The 19,491-nt window shown below is 45.5% G+C and overlaps 1 protein-coding gene across 1 annotated transcript in view; it reads left to right on the top strand.

The window, feature by feature from the left end:
- The first annotated feature begins 291 nt into the window (after positions 1–291).
- TSPAN7 (tetraspanin 7) overlaps positions 292–19,491 on the top strand; it is an 89,947-nt gene continuing 70,747 nt past the window's right edge. Inside the window, exon 1 of the mRNA XM_030949478.1 lies at positions 292–409. Coding sequence (XP_030805338.1) covers positions 329–409 — 81 coding nt within the window. The 5' untranslated portion in view covers positions 292–328. The remainder of the gene's footprint in view (positions 410–19,491) is intronic.

Genomic DNA, 19,491 nt, shown 5'->3' with positions numbered 1-19,491 from the left:
ACCCCTGAGCAGCCCAAGCAACGCCTCCGAGCATCTCCCCGAGAAAACGGAGCGGCCGGGGGGTGTCCTTCACCTCATCTTTCAAAACCTCAACTCCCCCCATCCCTGAGATAAATGTCACCCCTGCGGCCGCCGCCGGCAGGCGATGTTGGAGCCCCGTGCCCGGGCGGGGGTCCCCGGGCGGCAGCAGGAGGCGCGGTGAGCCCGGCCGCGGCAGCCGGGCGCTGAGCTCACCTCCCTCCGCCCCCCCGCTCCCTTCTCCCTCCCCCTTCCCTCCCTCCTCCTCCGCCTCCTCCCGCGCCCAGCCTGCAGCCGGGATCTCAGTATTATGGCATCGAGGAGAATGGAGACCAAACCCGTGATAACGTGTCTGAAAACCCTCCTCATCATCTACTCCTTCGTGTTCTGGGTGAGTGCGGCTCGGCGCGGCGCGGGCACACGGGCACCGCAGGGCACCGCAGGGCACGGCCCGGCACCCCCGGCCCCACCTGCCCGGGGCGGGGGGCACCGGGGGCTCCGCAGCGCGGCTCGGCCGGGCTGGCACGGCCGGGCGAGCGGGGACGGGGCATGTCCGCCGGATACAGATCTGCATGCACATACACACACACATATATATGAGCTCACACACATATATATACACACATTTCCATGTATGAAAAATGATGGCTTTTGCCTCCTCTCGCGGCGAGCACATCCCCCCGAACCCCGGTGGGGGAAAGTTGCAGGGGTCTCCCCGAGAGCCTGCATAGCCTGTCCCTTCCCCGCCGCCCCCCTGGCCGGCCGGACACCGTGTCCCCACCGCCGGACCGTGTCCCCACCGCCAGGACCGTGTCCCCGCCGCATCCCCGTCCCTCCGCGGGCGATGCCGCCCGAGCCCCCCCGGTACCTGCGCGCAGCGGGGGCTGCCCGAGCCCCGGCCGCGGTACCCGCGTTTCGTAACCGGGCTCAGGCTCCCGCAAACCATTTTCCTGACCCAGATGCATTAATTGAGTTGCCGCGATTGCCTGACACGGCCCGGCCGTGTTTTCCAGGCCCCCTCCGGGGGCTGGAGGTTTTCGCAGCGCCCCGGCCTGTTAGTCAGCAGATCCCCGGCAGCAGCCGCGCATCGCGGCGGCCATCGGCAGGTTAAAGACCTTTTAATGGCACACGGTGACAGCACACGATAATGGCCCCGCTGTGTGCAGTTAGGGACCTGCTCCGCGCACCATCGGCACCGCGCGCTGAGGCGCATTTGTCACTTCCTAACCGGGGGAGCTGGTTGTGCTCTCTCCCTTGGTAGCTCTGCGCTGTGGAAAGTGCCTGTGAAACACACTGACTCAAATCTTCATCTTTCTGCTTAAAGAGGCATTCTAAACAAAGAATTGCTTATTCATGGCAATAACGTTTGACATCCTTACAGTGAACATCGGACTTCAGCTCTTTCAACTTTAACTTCATAGGCTTTTTTTTTTTAAGCATAACCAAAACACATTTTTGTTTATCCGTACTTATGGCAGTACCTCGGTGTTATTGGCTCCCTCATACCCTCCCCCCCCGATATTTAACATATCCCCCCCCCTTCTTTTTTAATAATCTTGGTGGCAGCAGAGGTGTCTGATGACTGAAGTGGATAGGAAGCCAGAATTATCTGTTGGGTTTTTTGTTGGCAAGTAGATTCTTCACATTAGTCTCAAGGAGGTAGGTGGCTAAGTTTATATACTTACCACAGTTTCAAGATTCATCCTTTCCAGTCCTCAGTTCTCAGCAGATCTGTAAGAAACCCCTCTTCATGCTGTGATGAGTGAGCAACTGCAGGAGCTCAAGCGAATTCATGGCATGTTTTAAAATCGTGTCTTTTGTTTTTTTTTTAAGTGATCGTTGTATCTGCTGCAGCCCGAATAAACAGAGGGCTTAGATCAGCATGCCCGTTGAGCTAGCACATTTCACCAACGCTAATCTCATTTAAAAAGAGAGAATTGTACCCTGAGCCAAGCAGCTGGCCGAGGGCATTTGTGCTGGAGGCTGTCAGGATGCCAGGCCAGGTTGACAGCTGGGACCTCGTGGGCTAAATGACACAGCTGAGCTCGGGCTGGGCTCTGTCAGAACCCAGGAAATGGGCTCCAGCAACACAGTTGTGCTGGTGGGATGCTCTGCTGTGAATTCTTTTCCTCTGAGCTGTGGGTCAGGCTCCTGTGTCTCCTGATCTTCTCCAAGGGCATGGCCCACTCTTCCAGTTACTTAACACTCGATGGCCTCCAGAGTCTCTGTTTGTCCTCTTCCTTGAGCCTGGAGAAGGAAGAGGAAATCAATGGTTGGGGACAGAATCCTGCAGCCATGATCAAAGGAGAATGAAGAATCATGCTTGCTGTTGCATCTGGTTTCTCAAGGCACCAGCCAAGGGACATAGGCAGGTGTCAGTGGGAGAAGACAGCAAAGGATTTGGTAAAGGTCCAGAGGATTTGACAGCAGATTCTAAGTCTTTATCAGTTCTTCTGTGCTAAAAGGAAGAACAAAAGCTAATTCATATTTTTGTCCTCTTTCTGGGCTCTGAATCCATTTAGAATAAATTGGAGCAGGATGCCATGAGGAGAGCAAAAACATGGCATACTCTGGCTGTATGCTCATTTTGTTTTTTTCAGTCAAGCTTGAGAGCTGAGGGATGTATGGACTTCCCTCAAACCCCCCCACCATTATTTTCTGGGGTGATTTTTGTACTCTTTTAGAATCTGCTGGCTCCAGAGTCAGTGTAACTCAACTTGAGTCCTTGTGAATTCTCTGAGCTGAAAATATGGGAAGGATTCTATTGGAGGAACTATTTTAATTTTTTTTCTTGGACTGGGCTAAATACCAGAAGGAAACCATGCCAGCACCACAAATGGCTGGTTTGTAAATTTTTATTCTGACGGCTTTCCCACATTTTTTGGAGAGGTTGTAAGCTGATTTCTGAAGGAGAAAGCTCTGTGTTGCTTAGCTGCAGTTTGTATGGGGTTTTTTCCTAGCTGTGGGAATGGAGCTGTGATACAGCACGGGGCAGAAACTCATCCTGTAGCAGGGTGGTCTGTGGTGGCAACCCTTTGCCTGGTGGGTCAGGTGGTTACAGATGTGAGGCAGTGGGGAGAAGATGCTTCTTAGCATCCAGTGAGCTGTTCTGAACCATTGTGAACGACTCCTGTGTGCTTCACATTGTTTATAAAATAAGAAAGTCTGTGTACGCAGCATGTTCCCCCAACAAGTGATTTTTTGTCAGGCTTGAATATGAATTGCATTTGTATTTGTGGGACAGATGTGTATAGGTGAAGGCTTTTAGTATGAGCATTAAATGAGGCTGCACAGATTTCATGGGAGCTGTAGGATCATAATGGGGAGACACAGTTCATTCAAATTTCATACTGCATAGCTTGTTCCTTTCCAAATAGGTTTTGTTTAATGTAACTTGTTATTTTGATAGCTTCTTCTCCTCCCCCTCACCTTACTTCCCAGCTTCTTTCTGTAAATGTATCAACATGGTAAAAAAATTCCATAAACAGAGATAACAAGCTTTTTGTGTGCTCATAGGTATTGTTATTCATAGAACACATTAAATGCCTAAGGTTACCGCTTTTGGTCCTTAAGGGATGGAGTAATAAAAATTCAACAGCTATTTTTTTCCTAATCAGAATTGTATACTGAATGCATCGGGTTTGGAACTAGCAGATTAAAAAAAAGGTGATAAAAGCTTTGCTTGGCTGTTAGCTATTTTTATTTTTTCCTTTTGGGTATCATAAATTGCTTGCATAGAAATCCGAGTTAGAGCCTGTCTTGTTTTTAAGAGAAAATGAATTTTGAATTAGAATTCTAAGTGAATTTTTTATAGGAGAGAGAAACCTTGAAGCACCCCTCAGTCCCTTGTATTTGTCTAGTACTTAAGTAACCTTTGGTCTTAAAACATGTGTATAATTAATATTTCACTGTAGCCTTCTCAATATGTTTTGTTACCAAATTAACTGCCTGCCTCAATGTGTTTTGGGAGAGAGCTTTAAGGGGGCATGCAATTGTCCTTAAAGTTATATGGCTGAGGAAAATGGGTCTTATCTTCCATGCAAAGTTTGTTGTTGCCCCAAATAGGCACCGTAGCAAAGTGATTATTTTCTGATCCCAGGCCCTGTGAGACACTTGGCGCTCAAATGAGTGCTTTGTGTGTGCTGTCCTGCTGGAATGGGGTTTTCTTGCTGTCAGTTAGTGTCATAAACGCGTGTAAATAGAGTTTCCATTTAGATAACATTCCAAGGTGGGTCACTGATCTGAAGAGCATCTTCCAAAGTTTTTGGGCACTACATTAGGTTCTTAGAACTTGGCCTGTCTTTGGCTATGTGACAAAATCAGAGCTAAGGTACCCACTCATAGGTGGTGGTAGTTTGGTTTTCTGAGTTTTTATTGCCTTGAAAATAGACCTGTGCCTCCTGGTGTGACCCTTTGGAAGTTGGAAAGGGGCAGGAGAGAGGTGGGGCAGGTGAGTGTTGCTTGGTTGTGAGGCCACAGCAGGGCCTGTGATTTTAAAAAAGGTGGAAATTGTGTGTTTTCATACGATTCCTCTTCTTTTAGCCAGCTCCTCTGGGAATGTGGTGTCACTGGTGTGGAGGTCGGGGGTCTGGAGATGGCCCCATGAAGGGTGATGGGCTCAGTGCCCCTCTGGCATGGGAGGTGGGGGAGCTCCTGGTGAGTGATTTAAAGTGCCTCCTCACCATTTTCATCTTCTCAGAACTCCCCCAAAAGGAGATCACTTGTGGGTGCTGGGAGTGGCTCTGCTGTTGGGGCAGACAGCTCCCGCTGTGGCAGGAGGGTGGAGGGGGCACTTCCCTGCCATGCCAGGGGCTCACAGAGCTGTTTTCCAGGAAATGACTGAGACAGAGAGTGAGTATGGCAGCCTGCTTGGGAACACAGATTTATGGCTCAACTCCTGACCCATCCTCAAATGCAGCCATCTGAGCTCTGCATTACAATGTGGGATTAAATCTGCGTGTCCCTTTGAGTTACTAGTGGCATTACTCATCTCCCCTATATGTATCCAGCTGGGTTGCTGAAATAACTGGTTTTCTCCCCAAATCTTCTTTCCAATGTTTCTGCATTGATCCCTGCATGTTCCTGGTCTTTTTAATACCTCTTACCATGCCTGTATTTCTTTTCTTTTAATTCTTTTAAAATATATGTTAGCAGATGGTTTTAGAGGAAATATTTTGGGAAATTTTTAGCTTTCCCATGTGGTTTAGATTGCTCAATCTCTTGGTGGTTCCATTTGATTGCAAATTCAACATTGCTATACTTTTAGAAATAAGTGTTATTACTCATATGTAGTTACCTGAAACCCCAAAAAACCCCAAGCTCTCAAAAATGCCCAGAATCCCCCCATCAACACAGATTTGAAGTGCTTCATTGTTCAGCACAGACCTCATGCAGTTGCCTCCTTAAGTCAGTTGTTCCCTGCTCTGTTCTCATAATGATATACATGAAAGATTAAAGATAATGGTGTTTTCTAGTAAGCATAGCCCAAGGTGAATTCTGTTGGCTAAATAAATGACTGGATTTTTAAAAACAACAACAAAGAAGGCTAGATGGTGTTTGAAACCATAACTCCAGTCAGCTTCGTAAATTCCTTCTTGGGACATGTACACAGCTTGGTTTAGTTTAGTGGGGTTTTGACTGGGATTTTTCATGTTCTGAAAATTGTGTGGTTTTGGTACAAATTAACATTTTACACCTCGTTTAATGGAATAATTGATTTTACTGTTGGCTTAATCCTCCTTCTTTTCTGTTTGTGGAGCTGTGCTTGCATCTCAGCAAGTGCAACTCCTTGACCTTGGGAGTTTGCATCAGGACAGTTCTGTGGTTTGAGGATGGTGACATTTTCACATTAATGGGTCAGTTTGGACTGGTGAAGGGGGATAGTGGGACTTGGAAATTGTTTCAGTTCTGTTTGGGAAGGCACAGGATGCATTCATAACCCAGCAGTGGCAGGAGCCCTTGTTTTCCACAGGGAAGGGCAGGAGGCTGTGGGGGAGTGCCACTGTTTGTGTAGTAAACATTTGGCTGTTTAGTGTTCCCTCCTGCTCTGAGCAACCTGTTGTGTGCTGAACAGGGTAAATATAAATTCTAGGGAATGGTGCTGGGGAGGCCTTGTTAGCACTTTTCTATGAAAACAACAGTAGAGTCCTTGGATGCTGCCTCATTCCAGCCTTGCTTGTCAAGGAAACGGAGGCAATTATCGTAGGTAAACCAAGGGAATTTAAAATGGATCCAATAATCTGATTTTATCTCTGGTTCTGTGACTATTTATCAATTCCCTGTGCTGTCAGGGAGGGAAATTAGGTTACCTGGTACCATTAGTTGTCTCCATCTCTGGATTTTTATCATCATTTCTTCTGTTGTTGCAACTGTCCTACAAATTTACGTGCCAGTGAGTTAATAGATGAGTATCTAGAAAGGCTCTTTGTGCATGTGAGCTTGCAGAAGCATCTCCTTCAATCTTTCACATGCTGTTTAAGCTCAGTGATGCTTGTTAGAGAGATGCTGGCTTTGCTGTAGTGCTGAGTCCCTTCTGCAGCCACCAAATTTGCACTTTTCAGCCCTGCTGATCTCAGTGCCTTGCAAACCTTGGGACTGAATCTTTAGAATAAAATACAGGACTCGGAAGTGACTGTGGGGAGCAGATGACAGATATTGTACAGCCATTTTTATTTTGCATGATGTTACTTCTTTAGGCTCATTTCTATTAATTAGCATTTAATCATCTCTCAGAGATGAGAGATGGGCAGAGCAGACTTCTTTCCATCTTAGCTCTCTCTCATGGTGGTGGGCAGATGGTGGAAATGTTCTGTCTCTATCCCAGTTCTGGGTTAGCAGAGGGAAGCATTTGAATTTCCCTTGCACTAAAGGGACTCTGCAGCATGGCACACTTGTGTCTTACTGGATTATTGTTACTTCATAGCTGAGCTGGTTCTTTGAGCTCTGGGAGGAGGACAGAGGATTTTTAAGAGCTACTCTAATGAAAGAGTGGAAGTTAATGTTGTTAATACTATTTTTGCTGTAATTTCCACGTAGTGTTTTGCAAGATGTTTTCCAGATGTGCTTTTTTCATCTCTGTGTTTCTGGGGACAACACTAAAATCTTTACAAGAAGCAAGCAGCCCCCCTTCCCTCTCTGTTTCTTGTTTTTCCCATCTCCCTGAATTGCTGTGATGAGCTCAGCTGGTGGCTGGCCACTGTGTGATGCTGGCAGTGACCCTCTCCCAAAAGCCAAGCAGGATTTACCACATTCACCAACAGCCTGGGCTGAGCAGAAGGTTGAAATTTTGCCATCATTTATTATTGGGAGATATATTTGCTGAGAGCTTTGAGGAAAGGTTGGATTTGATTTGGGCTGAATGTGGATTTAGATGGATCAAATGGAAGTGTTGGGGTTTTTTTTGTTATTATATTCAAAAAGGGTCTTTTTAAAGAGTTTAATTGGTAGGAGAATGTGATGGGGTGAATAATGATGTGATGGACTTAATCTGCAGAAGCCTCTGGATCTTGGGAGCAGAGCTGAGGAAAAGGCTGGCATGCTTGTAAGGTTCTGCAGAGAATTCAGAGAGGAGAAAAGAGAGTGAAACCCTGTAAATATCATAGGAAGAGGAGCACTTACATTTCCCCTTAAACTGGGAAGTGAAGGAAGCCGCTGCTGTCTGACCCACATAACCACTCAGTGCCTTAATGCCCCTGAACAGAAATGATCAGCTCAGACCTGCTGCTGCCACAGGATTGGAGCTGCCAGGGAAGCTGACAAGTTCCTCAGGCTCTTGTTTCTGACTGGATTATGGGCACTGCTTCATAGAATGCACAAACAGGAGCAGCAAATTGCACTGAGTGCCACCAGCAAAGCTCATCTGCAACTCAGCGCACAGGAAACTCTGCCTGTGAGGACCTGAGCACATCTCCTGCAACTGAGTCATTTGATAAGTTTTAAAAACATTTGTCATTTGGATGGAGTTTCTCATGGGTTGGCCTCCATCTGGAAGCAACTTTGAAGTGTTTGGAGAATTCCTTTTAGCAGCTTTTGGCAAAAGAATATGAAAAATTGCTCATTTTGTATGTTTCTGAAAGTAAATGGGAGTTATATCAAAATCTGACATTTTTGATGGAGGTAGTCTTCTCAATTATATAAACTTAGTGATATGGGAAATTCTAAAAAAAATATGAATTTTTCAAATAAATGAGAATTTCCTGAATATGCCAGGTAGCACTGAAATTCTTTTTTATTTTTTGTATCTGGACTTGAAACTGAGGCCAGTTTGTGGCATCACAGGTTGTGTCATGGCATGTGTGGCATCATTCCAGTTGGGCAGCACCAAGGCTTCAAAGTTGTGTCTGGGACTTGGAGCCCAGCCAAGGTGAAAGTCTGTGGTAGAAGTGGGGACCTGGGGTCTACAGGCCCCTGTAGCCTGCAAGGATTTACACCTGGATATCCACCTGGAGTGGGATATTTGTCCATGCTTGAAGATAATACAAAGGTGCAGCTTGCTTGGACTGTCGAGATACTCTGCTGTGACCTCAACCAAAGAAAAGGTGGAGGACATTGCAAACAGATTATGGAAACACATCCAAGTCAATTCCAAAAGCTATTTGAGGAGAATTGCTGCAGATTTCCTGCCATGGAGAACATATGATTTTTGTTGTCTTCCCTAATAGTCTCCTGCCCAAAGCATTTTTATTACAACTTGCTGTGGCCTCCCCTGCATCAAAAGACAGTCAACACAGCAGAAATGTGTCACACAAGTTGTGCCTTTCATTCTTGGAGAATAGGTTAAGAGAGAAGACAAGACACTTTCCAGGTATGCATTAACAGAACAGATAGAAACTCAATCCTCCGGTTTCACTTCAATAGTACTTAACATCTAACTGGCTCTAATTGGGCTTGGAATGGGAAGATAATTAAGTGCATGTCTGTTTCCCTTTGAAAACAAAGAAAGGAAACAAATACAGATAGGTTACCCTCAGTACCTTGATGGCTGCATCTTATGACTGGGTTCATTTTCACTGGTGCAGCTGCCCCGTGCTGGATGTAGCATTTATTGCTCTGTGGTGTGCACTGATTGCAGACAGAGCATGATTCAATTTACCTGCAAAATAATGTCTTAGAGGAAATCAGCAGCTGATATTATTGCATGTTTTTGAGATTTTTTTTTTTCAAATTTCCTGTTTTCAGGTCAGTGGTGCTATGCCAGAGCTGCTTTTTTGTATAGCTGAATCTTTGAGTCAGTTGAAGCTGATCCAGTGTGCAGTTGCTTGTAAATGTTGAGGTCAGCTTGAGTTTTACCTGGAACTGAGTTCCTCTTTCAAGTATACTTCAGGAAAACTGCTGAGTTAAATTGTGTGGGTTCAAATAATCTAGAGGCTTAAATTGATCTCTCTTGTCCCTGAATAACCTATAGGCCATCTGTGCATCACCTGCAGTCTTCAGGGTTTGGGGTTTTTTTCTGTGCAAGTGTGATTTAAAACCTCCTGGAGAAAGAACCAGGACCTCAAGATGTTGGGGACCTGACTTTCAGGAGTGTTTCCCTGTTATTTCCTGGAACATACAAAACTACCCTGGGGTATATTCCTTGATTCCTATTCTCACAAAACAGGAGCTGATGCAAAGGGATTGAATCAGGATTTTCCAACAGAAGGTCGTACCATTTAAGAAGAAAAAAAATGTAGTGCACAGAGATGACCTTACAGGTTTATTTCTGTCATGGCAGGTAGGACTGGGGACACATAAGAGCCTTTCTAGGAGGCAGTGTGACCTTGCTGCAGTTACTGAATATGTGCAGGATGTCTGTGCAGCTTTCATGCAGAACTCTGACTGGCAGGATGGGGCAACTGCTGGCTTTGCCCATGGCCTTGTAGATAAATAGTTCCTTATGGAAAAAAAAGACTCCTTTTTAAACCTTTCCCTATTGGTCTCCAACTTCAAAAGTGATGCTTTTATTGGGCATCTTCCCAGCATGGAAAGGGCGGCTCAGTGCCCTCTGTGCCTGCTCAGCCTGCCTCTCTACTCACCAGTGAAATTACAAACTGCAGGAGATGTGCTGGACCAGCCAGTGTGGTAATAAACAGTATTTCATCCAGAACTTGTGTAATTTTCAACAGAACCCAGCAACAAAAATAAAACCTCCCACTGCCAGGACTTCTGTGTTTTGTAAGCAACAGCTACTTGCTTTGTGACAAGATGGTTGTGCTCAAAATAGGCATGTCTGTGGTAGAGAGAATTTTCAGCTCATGGAATTATCAGAATGATATGGAAAATTTGCCTGAGTTTCTGTGAGCTGGCCTGATATGCATGTAATACTCTTTAACACAAAACAAACTTGGTCCCTGTTGTACAGAAACCTGAGCATGCTGCACCATAGCTATTTTTTAACAGAAGTATCAGATTTAGCATGTTCCCTTCCCTCCTGCTCACTGACCTCAAATTGCTGGGGGACCAGACAGGATTAATCCCTGTGCCATGAAGAATATCCAGTATTAAAGCAAGGAGCTTGGTTGTTTCCTAGAGCAATGCAATCCCCAGATGATAAAGAACATAACTGAACTACAACCACTTAGTTGATTTCTACCCTTAATTTCACTTAATTTCCCATGTCATAACAGGTGTTAGACCAAAATTAATTCTTATTTTTTCCCAGCACTGTTGAATATGAAAAATATTTAAGATTGAAGACCTCTAAATCTGAAGGATATAGAGAAGAATTTCATGCTAAGTCTTAGCTCTTAGGCAATCAATGAAGTTATTAATGATATAAGAATAAGAGCCACCTCATCTGTGAGGAACAGACAATTACCCAGTTTTCTTCTAGTACCATTAACCAGCTCATCAGTTGTTAACCAAGCCCAAATTTGTGTGGCACTAAAATTTCCCTTTTGGAAACATATTTGCTCTACATCATATGTTACTGCAATACTGGTAAGCAAAAGAATATGGAATAAAAATACATTTCAAGAAGAATTACATCAGCTCTGGTTGATGGGCACGTGTGGGTGGACTGAGCTTGGTCCATATGAAAGGTGTAAAATGTCTTACAACATCATCTTGCTCTGCTTAAATTCAGTGGGAAACAAACATCACCAAACTGTCTTATGCAGCCAGGCAATGGGTTTTGAAACTCGCCTGTGCTTAATATTCATGTTCAGTGAAACAGGCAGTTACTCTGGCTTGGATTCCTCAGAATTCCCACAGACATGTGGTTGGGAGGGTTTATCATTCATTTGTGTGCTGGATATCTCAACAGGATAAACTTTCTTCCCCTTCCTCTGCCAAGTTAAATTCTGCCTCTGATCTCTAGACTTGCTTTGGTTACTCTGTGATTTTGCAGCACAGCATCATTTTACAAGAAGATATGTGATCCTCTGGTGTGGTGGTGCCACTGAAGTTTAGATGGACTCTAAAAGAGGTAAAATTGTGTTTAAAAAATTTCAGCTTCTATGAAAACAAAGCCTAAACTAAAAGAATACAAGAGCAAAAGACTTAGCTCTGTGTTGATGAGATGGAGTAGTGTGTGACCACCTGAGTCAGCTGGTGGATGAATAAATGCTGAGTATTGTGGCTGGCATCAGAGGGCGTGGCAAAGTGCATGTTATTTGGATTAAATTCAGAAAAAACTGGACCCTGGCTGCACCCTGTATGTGAAGATGGGATTTTTTACAATATTGTATGTTATATTTTCTCTGTTCTTGAGAAGCATTGTGCAATTACTTAGAGCAACCCCAACTTTGGATTTATTTACCAGTGGTAATACTTAAAAAACAGTAGTTGGCATGTCCATTTGATAAGACAGAGCCACTGCTGCAAGTCAGGCAGTATGTCTAGGATGTGGCACAGCTGTGAGTTAGTTATTTTAGGTTCCTGACTGTAATAATTATTATGTTGTAGCATTCACTTTGACATCTTACTTCAATTGCAGGAGTAGAAAGCTGAAATAATAATTAGGGTTACCTGATGTTGCTTGTAGAGTATGGGAATGCTTCTGAGAAGTTTAATGAACTCTGCTTGTGAAGACAGATTATGATGGAGCAGCTGGCTGTATCTCAGCTATGAAATTCATACACCATGATGCTTCTTTATTCTGAAGCTGCATAGACAATGCTCTGAAAAAACCTTTCAGGCTGCCCAGCATCTTGGGAGAGGGAGTGGAGCTGCTGCTGCATGAGAGCAACCCCAAGGTGAATGAGCTTCCACAGCTGGGAATGATCCATGCAACTTCCCTGACTTCACAGGAAAACCCTTTTGTGGGGAAAACATATTCCTGTCATGCAGAGCATAGGGGGGAATAGTTTTTCTTCAGGGAAAGAGCTGCATATTTCTGTAGATGGATATCCACCTTTATTTTGGGAGATCATTCGACTGGGGCACAAGCATGTTGACACAGCTCCCCATGGAGAGGAGACTTGGTGTACCTGCTCAAGAATGTCCTCCTCCTCTTTGTGCTGAGTGCCAGTGATCTGTTATCTCCATGGAGTGTTCCAAGTGTGGCAGGCAGGATCAGGTTTAAGTGGTGACCTCCAGAACAGGGTGGTTTGTTTGCTTTACCCTGCTGTGGACACGAAGACACAGAGGAAGATTTTGCTAATGTGGAGTTCTGGTTAGAGACCAGTATGCAGAATTTTGTCATTTGTGGGTTCTGCCAGGTCTTGTGAGTGGGATTGTCAAGTGCTTCTAGGAGCTGGACTGGCTTACTGGTTCAAAGAAGAATTTCTCTCTAGTTTACTCAGGCAGTGGATATTATGACTGCCGCAAAGAGTTATTAGCAGTTTTGTTTGATAAATTGTAATCAGGCAGCTAAAAAGAGCGCTTTGTGTGGGGATGCAGCTCTCAGGACTCTGCTTTAGCACAGGGAGAGAGCACTGGCACCTATAGGGGCAGAGGCTGTGCTGGGAAGGACAGTGGGGGCTTTCCAAGCTGTCATTTAAGGCTAGAACATGTTCTAAGGAAAAGGGTATCAGGTAACTTACTGCTTGGAGGAAACCTTTAATTTGGGGATTTCTTCAAGCAGAAGGGAGTTTGTTCATGCTGAGAGCCTATTCTGTAGCTTGTACTTTCTCCCACACCCCAGTGAGACCTTTCTGGAAGAAATTAATGCTGGCTGCTCTTGGTTTCGTGTCAGAGTTAAATTAAGGCTTTTCACTAGCCTGGATTAAGGTGTATTTTGGTGTTTGGTGGGTGTAGGCGGTGACAGCTCATGGAAAGATGTGATCATTCATCCTAGCATGCATCTTGCATCTGAGTGGGTGAATGACAGGCTGGTTTTCTCCTGATGGCCCAGTGCAGTTCTATCTAAAATCCCTTGTAATGCCCAGCTGGTCAGGCTGGGAGCAGAGCAGAATGCCTTAAAGCAGTCACTGTTTTGTCCTTACCCTCTCCCATGGCTTGGTGAACAAGAGGGCAAAGGGCTCAGCAGGGACTCAGCAGAAGGTAATTAATTTCTCTGGCATTCCTGGACCATGCTGCTTTCAGGCAGAGAGAATTTTCAGGTTAGCCACAGCATGATTTCTGTTTCCCACTTCTCCTTCTCCCTGAGTGGGTATCATGTAGGGACAGAGATTGCTCTGTGGCTTAGCTCATGCTTTTGTTTTCTTTTATCACCTTATGTGGTGCAGTTTAAATTACACTTTTCAAATGGTAAATTGCTTGGGAAAGACTTCTTAATGCCATTTCTGCTGGCAGTTTATTTCATACTTTTCATGCAAGTTGTACCAATCAGTGTCTGGTGGGGCTGCCTGCTAAGCAGGAACAGATGGCCCATGCTAGTGAGGACAGGAAGGATCACAGGGGTAGGAGCCAGTGTTATCTACATATGTGTTTTGGATTGCATCATGAATGCTTCCCAGGAGGAAGCACAGCTGGCACTGGAATTGCAGAGATCTGATTTTTGGTATTCTCTATCTGAAGTCTTGGCATATGTGAAAATCAAGTTCATGTTGGGCTAGATCAATAATATTGAAATTCTTCTTGGATAAAATCACTTTGCTTGCTAGTTTTCTTTTTTCTTTTTGCTTATCCTGTAATCAAATGTGCTATGAGAGAGAAAATACACAGAAGAGAGCAGCCAGGTCCATGATGTAATCTTGCTTCCATGTGTGCTCTACCACAGGATGGCCTGAAAATGGAGTAACCAGTGCAAAACTGCAGGAAGAAAACCAGAATTAATCATAGGTGGTTTGACCAGTATTTCCCCCTCTAGCTTGCTCTGGCACTGAAATACTTGAGTACCAGGCTAGGCAAAGGGCCAAACAGGAGAGGGGGATGTGTCAGAAAGTGGCTGCCTTGCAGAGCTCATGTTCTGGGCAAGTTTCTTTTTCTTCTTAATGCTGGGCTGGCAGCATCCCCTGTGCTTCAACCTGGTTTTCATCTGTACCAGTGGGCACATCTCCAAGGGGTCAGGGAAAAAGCATGAATGAAGAAAGCTGTGATCTTAAACACTGTCTGTGGGGGCCAAACTCTGATTCTGCCAAGGCTTAGCCACAGCCACCTTTGCTTTGTGTGCTGTATTATATTGGATGTTTGTCCAGGTGCCAGCAGGAAAAGGCCAAGAGATCCCAGACATGGCCACGTGATTGAGATTTGGCACATCAGGCCTTTCAGAGGGCTCTTGGAGTATGTACTGGTACCTGTCTTCTCTTCACACTAAGACACAACATGAATAAAAATGTGAGAAACTTCTTACTGAAAAATTCACTATCAGACTGTCATGGGAAATTCATTCCTTTGTGGCTTTTTGGGGATTTTTGAGGGGAGGGGGGATTGGGTTTTTTTTTAGTTTGTTGTTGTTGGTTGGTGGGTTTTTCGGGTTTGGTTTTTTTTTTGGGTTTTTTTTTGTTTGTTTGTTTTTTTTTTTTTGTTTTTTGGGTTTTTTTGTTTGTTTTGTTTTGGTTTTTATTGTTGTTGTTGCTGTCCTATAAGCTTTCCGTTTAGAAGATAACATTTCATTTGGTTCTGACATTTAAATCCTTTCCCTTTCCCTGCCTGGACAGAGGATAAGCAGTCCTTGCTTTGTATAAGGCAACTTGAGCTTGTGTCAGTCCTGGGATGGTGCAATCACAGAACCACAGAATGGTTTGGGTTGGAAGGAACCTGAAGAATCCTCTGCTTCCAATTCCCTGCCAAGGGCAGGGATGCCACCTGCCACACCAGGCTGCTCAAAACTCCACCCAGCCCTGGCCTTGAACTCTCCCAGGACTGGGGCAGCCACATTCTCTGGGCAAATTCTTCCAGTGCCTCACCACCCTCTGCCTTCTATTCTCACAGCAGAATAACAACCTGTGGTAGATAAAACACATTACAAGTGCCCAGAGGATGATGTGGAAGATAACCTAAGGCAGTCCTGTCAGGATATGCCCTTATCCTTGGGCAGCTGAGCAAGGGGAAGACCCTTCTTGTCAGCCTGGCCTGGAAGGATTTGTATCACAACTTGCTTTATGAATTTTGCACTTTCCTAGTGCTACATCACTGTGCTGACCATGGTTCCTGCTGCCTTGATGTGTGTCTTTTGAGCATAAGCAGAAAATGTTGGCAATGTGTCAGGAAAAAATCCATGAGGAATGCCTCTAAAACACCCTGGGAGGGAAGAGAAACCAAGTAAGGTGGTGACAATTCCTCCTCTCCCCCTGGCCCATGTACACAAACCAGCTTGGGTTTAGGGTAAAGCCAGATTCTGCATTCACTTAAAAGCTTTTTCACCAACAACCTTCTGTGTGGAGACAGGACTAGAACACACATGGCTGGTCATTCAAGGGAAGGAAAGATAAGTTTATCCCCACTTTCTCCAGGAGACATGGAATATATGACTGTGCAGAACAGTCAAATGCATTTACCTTTGATGGAGGTGGCAGCTGGGTATTCCCTGGTTCTCCTGTTCCCTGTTACCTCTGGAATGGAGTCCCATGGCATTCCTTCTGGAGAACAGCAAAGGAGGGAGCACCTCCTTTTGGATACAAGCTGCTGAAGGGATCAAAGTATTTAATGATAACTCTCCCTTGCACTTCCCTCCCTTAAGCTCTGCTCTTGAGAAATAGCTCATTAATTTGTTAGTGGCTTGATGAGAAAGGAGGGGGTGGAAAGCCACTAACAAATGGCTTTGGTCCAGGTCAGGTCTCTCTGTAGCAGGAGGAACCTCCTCTTTCCCTCCTTGTTCCAGTGGGGAGATGAGGAGCTGGATGGTGAGGAAGTTCCTTCCCCTGTTATTCCATGGACTGGTTTGGCTGCTGCTCATACACAGGCTGCTATATAGAACATTTCTTCTTGATGGACATGACAGGTTACCAAAGAAATGATGTAAGGGCTGTAGGACTTACACAAATTCCAAAGTTAACTGCCACATCCCTCCCAAAACTTCACACCAGAGTTTAAATGTGGAACTTTCCTCTCCTTTTCAAAGATCTGTGTGTATATCACAAGTAACAGGCAAAAAGATCTTTATCATAATACTTTGACCTGATAAATCAGTCTTGCAGACAGATAGAAATTGGCAGGTTCCTTTTGTATGGGTTTGGCAAGCACTGCTGGAGGAAAAGGCAGTTCATCACCACCTTAGGAAGGAGAACATCCTCGTCATAACACTATCCATTGCTGGCCTTGTCTCTTTCCCCCCAGTGAAACATCAGTTTTTTACCTGACTTTGAAACTGGCAAGAAAACCACAGGAGGACTGTAAAATGTAAGTGTTTGTACTTGGTTCCTGTTGTAGGAAGATGTGGATTTTCACATTACATATTTCAAATTGGTCAGAGGAGGTGAGGAGGCCTGTAGAGACTGGAGATTTTATTATGCCTTTTGTTACATCAAACAATATGTGAAAGATGATTCATACAGAAAAGTTGGAAGAATTAAGGTAACTTAATCTGATGATGTAGGTATTTGAACAAAGAAAAATTCTAGCATTGTTTGTTTTGAAACTCTCTTTATGAAGGGACATAGTTACTCACAAATATCCCACTACTGAAGTTTTAGATGTCTTTGCTCCTGACATAGCTGCCAGTGTTCCTACAGCACACCTGGGTTGCACTTTTGAGGAGCTTTAGGAGTAGAAGACAAATGGTGAACAAATTATTAAATGGTATTTGTGTACATACCTAACCTAAATACTAACATCAGGAATAATGTTGAACATCCTGGATGTAATCCCAAAGTTCAGAGCTCACCGCTTCTGATACTTCCAGCAGAAACAGTTACTCCATTTTCAGTACTTCTCTCTGGCTAACCAGCAGGTTCCCTCTGATTTTATGACCTGCTCCACAGGGAATGCCTCATCCTAAACACCATGAGCTCTTGCACTTCCCCTTTTCCTTTTATTTAAAAAAATGATGAAATCATCTCTCTCTCTTTTTGTTATTCCCTCCCTCCTCCCCGCAGTTTAAAGGTTTACCTTACGTTTTTGGGTTGGTTCAGAAAAACTTGCCTCCCCCTTTGAGGGCTCCCTTTATCTGAAGCTCTTCCCAGCTTGTCAGAAGTCCAGATGCTGTGACTTTTAGGCTGTGGTACAGTCTGGGGATCCAAGCCCTTGCTTGCAGGCTGTTTTCCCTGTGCTTTGTCCTTGTTCAGCGTTTTGGGAGGGATCAGCCTCTTGGGATCTGCTAAAACAAGAGAGGGGGCAGCTGCACTGCAGTGGCATGGAGGGTTTACACCAGTGCTGGGTAGCACAGCCACACGAAACCCATCCTATGCCAGCTGTATCTGGGATTTTAATTCTCTCCCAATGAGGCTGCAGTTATTTACTGTGAGTGCTCAGTGTGGCAGGCTGCCCTGCCCTCATCATCACCTGTGCCCTGAGCAGCATTGAACACCCTGCACACCCTCCTGCTGTGCCCTTCAGCTGTTTTTTTTCCTACATTCAGCAGTGTGCAGGGGGAAAGAGAAGAAGGAAAAAAGGCTGCATTGCATTTTTAAAAAAGGAGGGGAAGGAGTGAGGAGAGGTGAAAAAATTGAAAATGTGTGCAGAAGCACACACTTTTAAAGTAGAAAATAAAAGGGAGTTGCAGAAGCATACAGCTTGGTGCACTGCGTGCTGGCACAGGGGGGAATGGCATCAGCTGAGGCACCAGCACACCCAGAGATGTCAGCAGTGCAAACTGGGCTGCGCCCCTGACATCCCTGTGCATGCTGGTGTCTCTCCTGTCATGTCCTTCACAACTGACACCCCTGGACAGCACAGTCTCCTGTGCAGAGCTGAGCTCTCACTCGCTGTGGGATTATTGGCAGCAGCACCCAGGTATCCCCAGGGGTGCTGGTGAGGGCAGGCTGCCTGTGGTGTGGCTCACACTGTGCTTTGGCGGTGTCCAAGTGCCTCCCTCTGTGCCCAGGCAAGGCAAAGCTCATTTTGATAAGAAGTGGAGCCCAGGGCTGCCTCCTGTGCTCCTGTGTCGCCCTCCAGCAGCAGCAGGCAGTGAATGCTGCTGGCCTTGGCGTGCCAGGGGGCTCTGCTGGGGCACCACCCCTTGCTTAACCCCAGAGCAAGGATACATCCCTGCCCCTCAACCCCTAATTTCATTGTCAGAGTTTCTCTAAGGCCATAATAGCATGGAATGCCTTTGGGGTAGGAATTCTTCCTGTCTTTCCTTTGGGCTTTTCTTCCTTCACCTGCCAGGAGTGAGGGTGGGTGCTGGTGCTGGTGGCTGCCTGTTTGTAGCTGTGTGAAATGTGGTGATGCAAAGATGCCAGAGCAGAAAGGGTGGGCTAACAGAAAGAGAGAGAAGGAAATATGGAGAAGTATGGAGAAGGAAGGCAGAAGTTAATGGAGAAGGGCAAAGGGAAACAGGTAATTGAGGCAACCAACCAGTCAAATAAGTAAGTGGCCAGGCAGAATAAATCAGGGAAGTGAAAGAGGAGATAAGGCTGGCAGGGCATTCTGTTTTATGGCCCTGTTCATTGCTTTCTGGGACATTTCACTTCTGTATCAATGGTTTGGTGCTTCACTGTGGGCCTATTCATGCTCCTCTCTGCTGCCTGTGCCTCGGGGTGAGGAGCTGCTGCCCCACTGACCCCACTCTTTGGTGGGGGGAGGCAAAGGGGAAATGGTGTTGGGAGCAGGATAGTTTGGGAGATCTGTGCATCTCAGGGGCTGTGTTGGGATAGAAGAACCCTGGGAAATGGGTAGGGGAGGACATCCCTGTGCTTCTTTTCAACTTGCCATCGTGGCATAAAACCCCTTTAGTCTGTGCAGCAGAACCAGAGGAGCTGGTGGGAGGGGAGGCAGCATGGCACTGACGGCAGGGAGGGAAATTTCCAGTTGTGTGGATGCAAAACTCCCTCATCAGTCCCTTTCCCAAACAGCTTTGTCGTGTTGTCCCTCTTGGTGGCATCAAGATTCACAGAGTTTTCACCAACAAATCAAGGGTGCCAATGGCATTGGCCATGAACATCATTGCCACTACAAGGACACCTGTGCCTTGAATCCAGCCCCACACGTTTAGAAATGCCTGTGTGGCTGTATTTTAAAGCTTTTTGTTCAGGAAAAAGGAGTGCATATCAA

This window comes from Camarhynchus parvulus, chromosome 1, assembly GCF_901933205.1.
Source record: "Camarhynchus parvulus chromosome 1, STF_HiC, whole genome shotgun sequence".
Lineage (NCBI taxonomy): Eukaryota > Metazoa > Chordata > Aves > Passeriformes > Thraupidae > Camarhynchus > Camarhynchus parvulus.
Note: the sequence above shows the minus strand (reverse complement) of the source record. Positions and strands in the feature narration are given on the sequence as shown.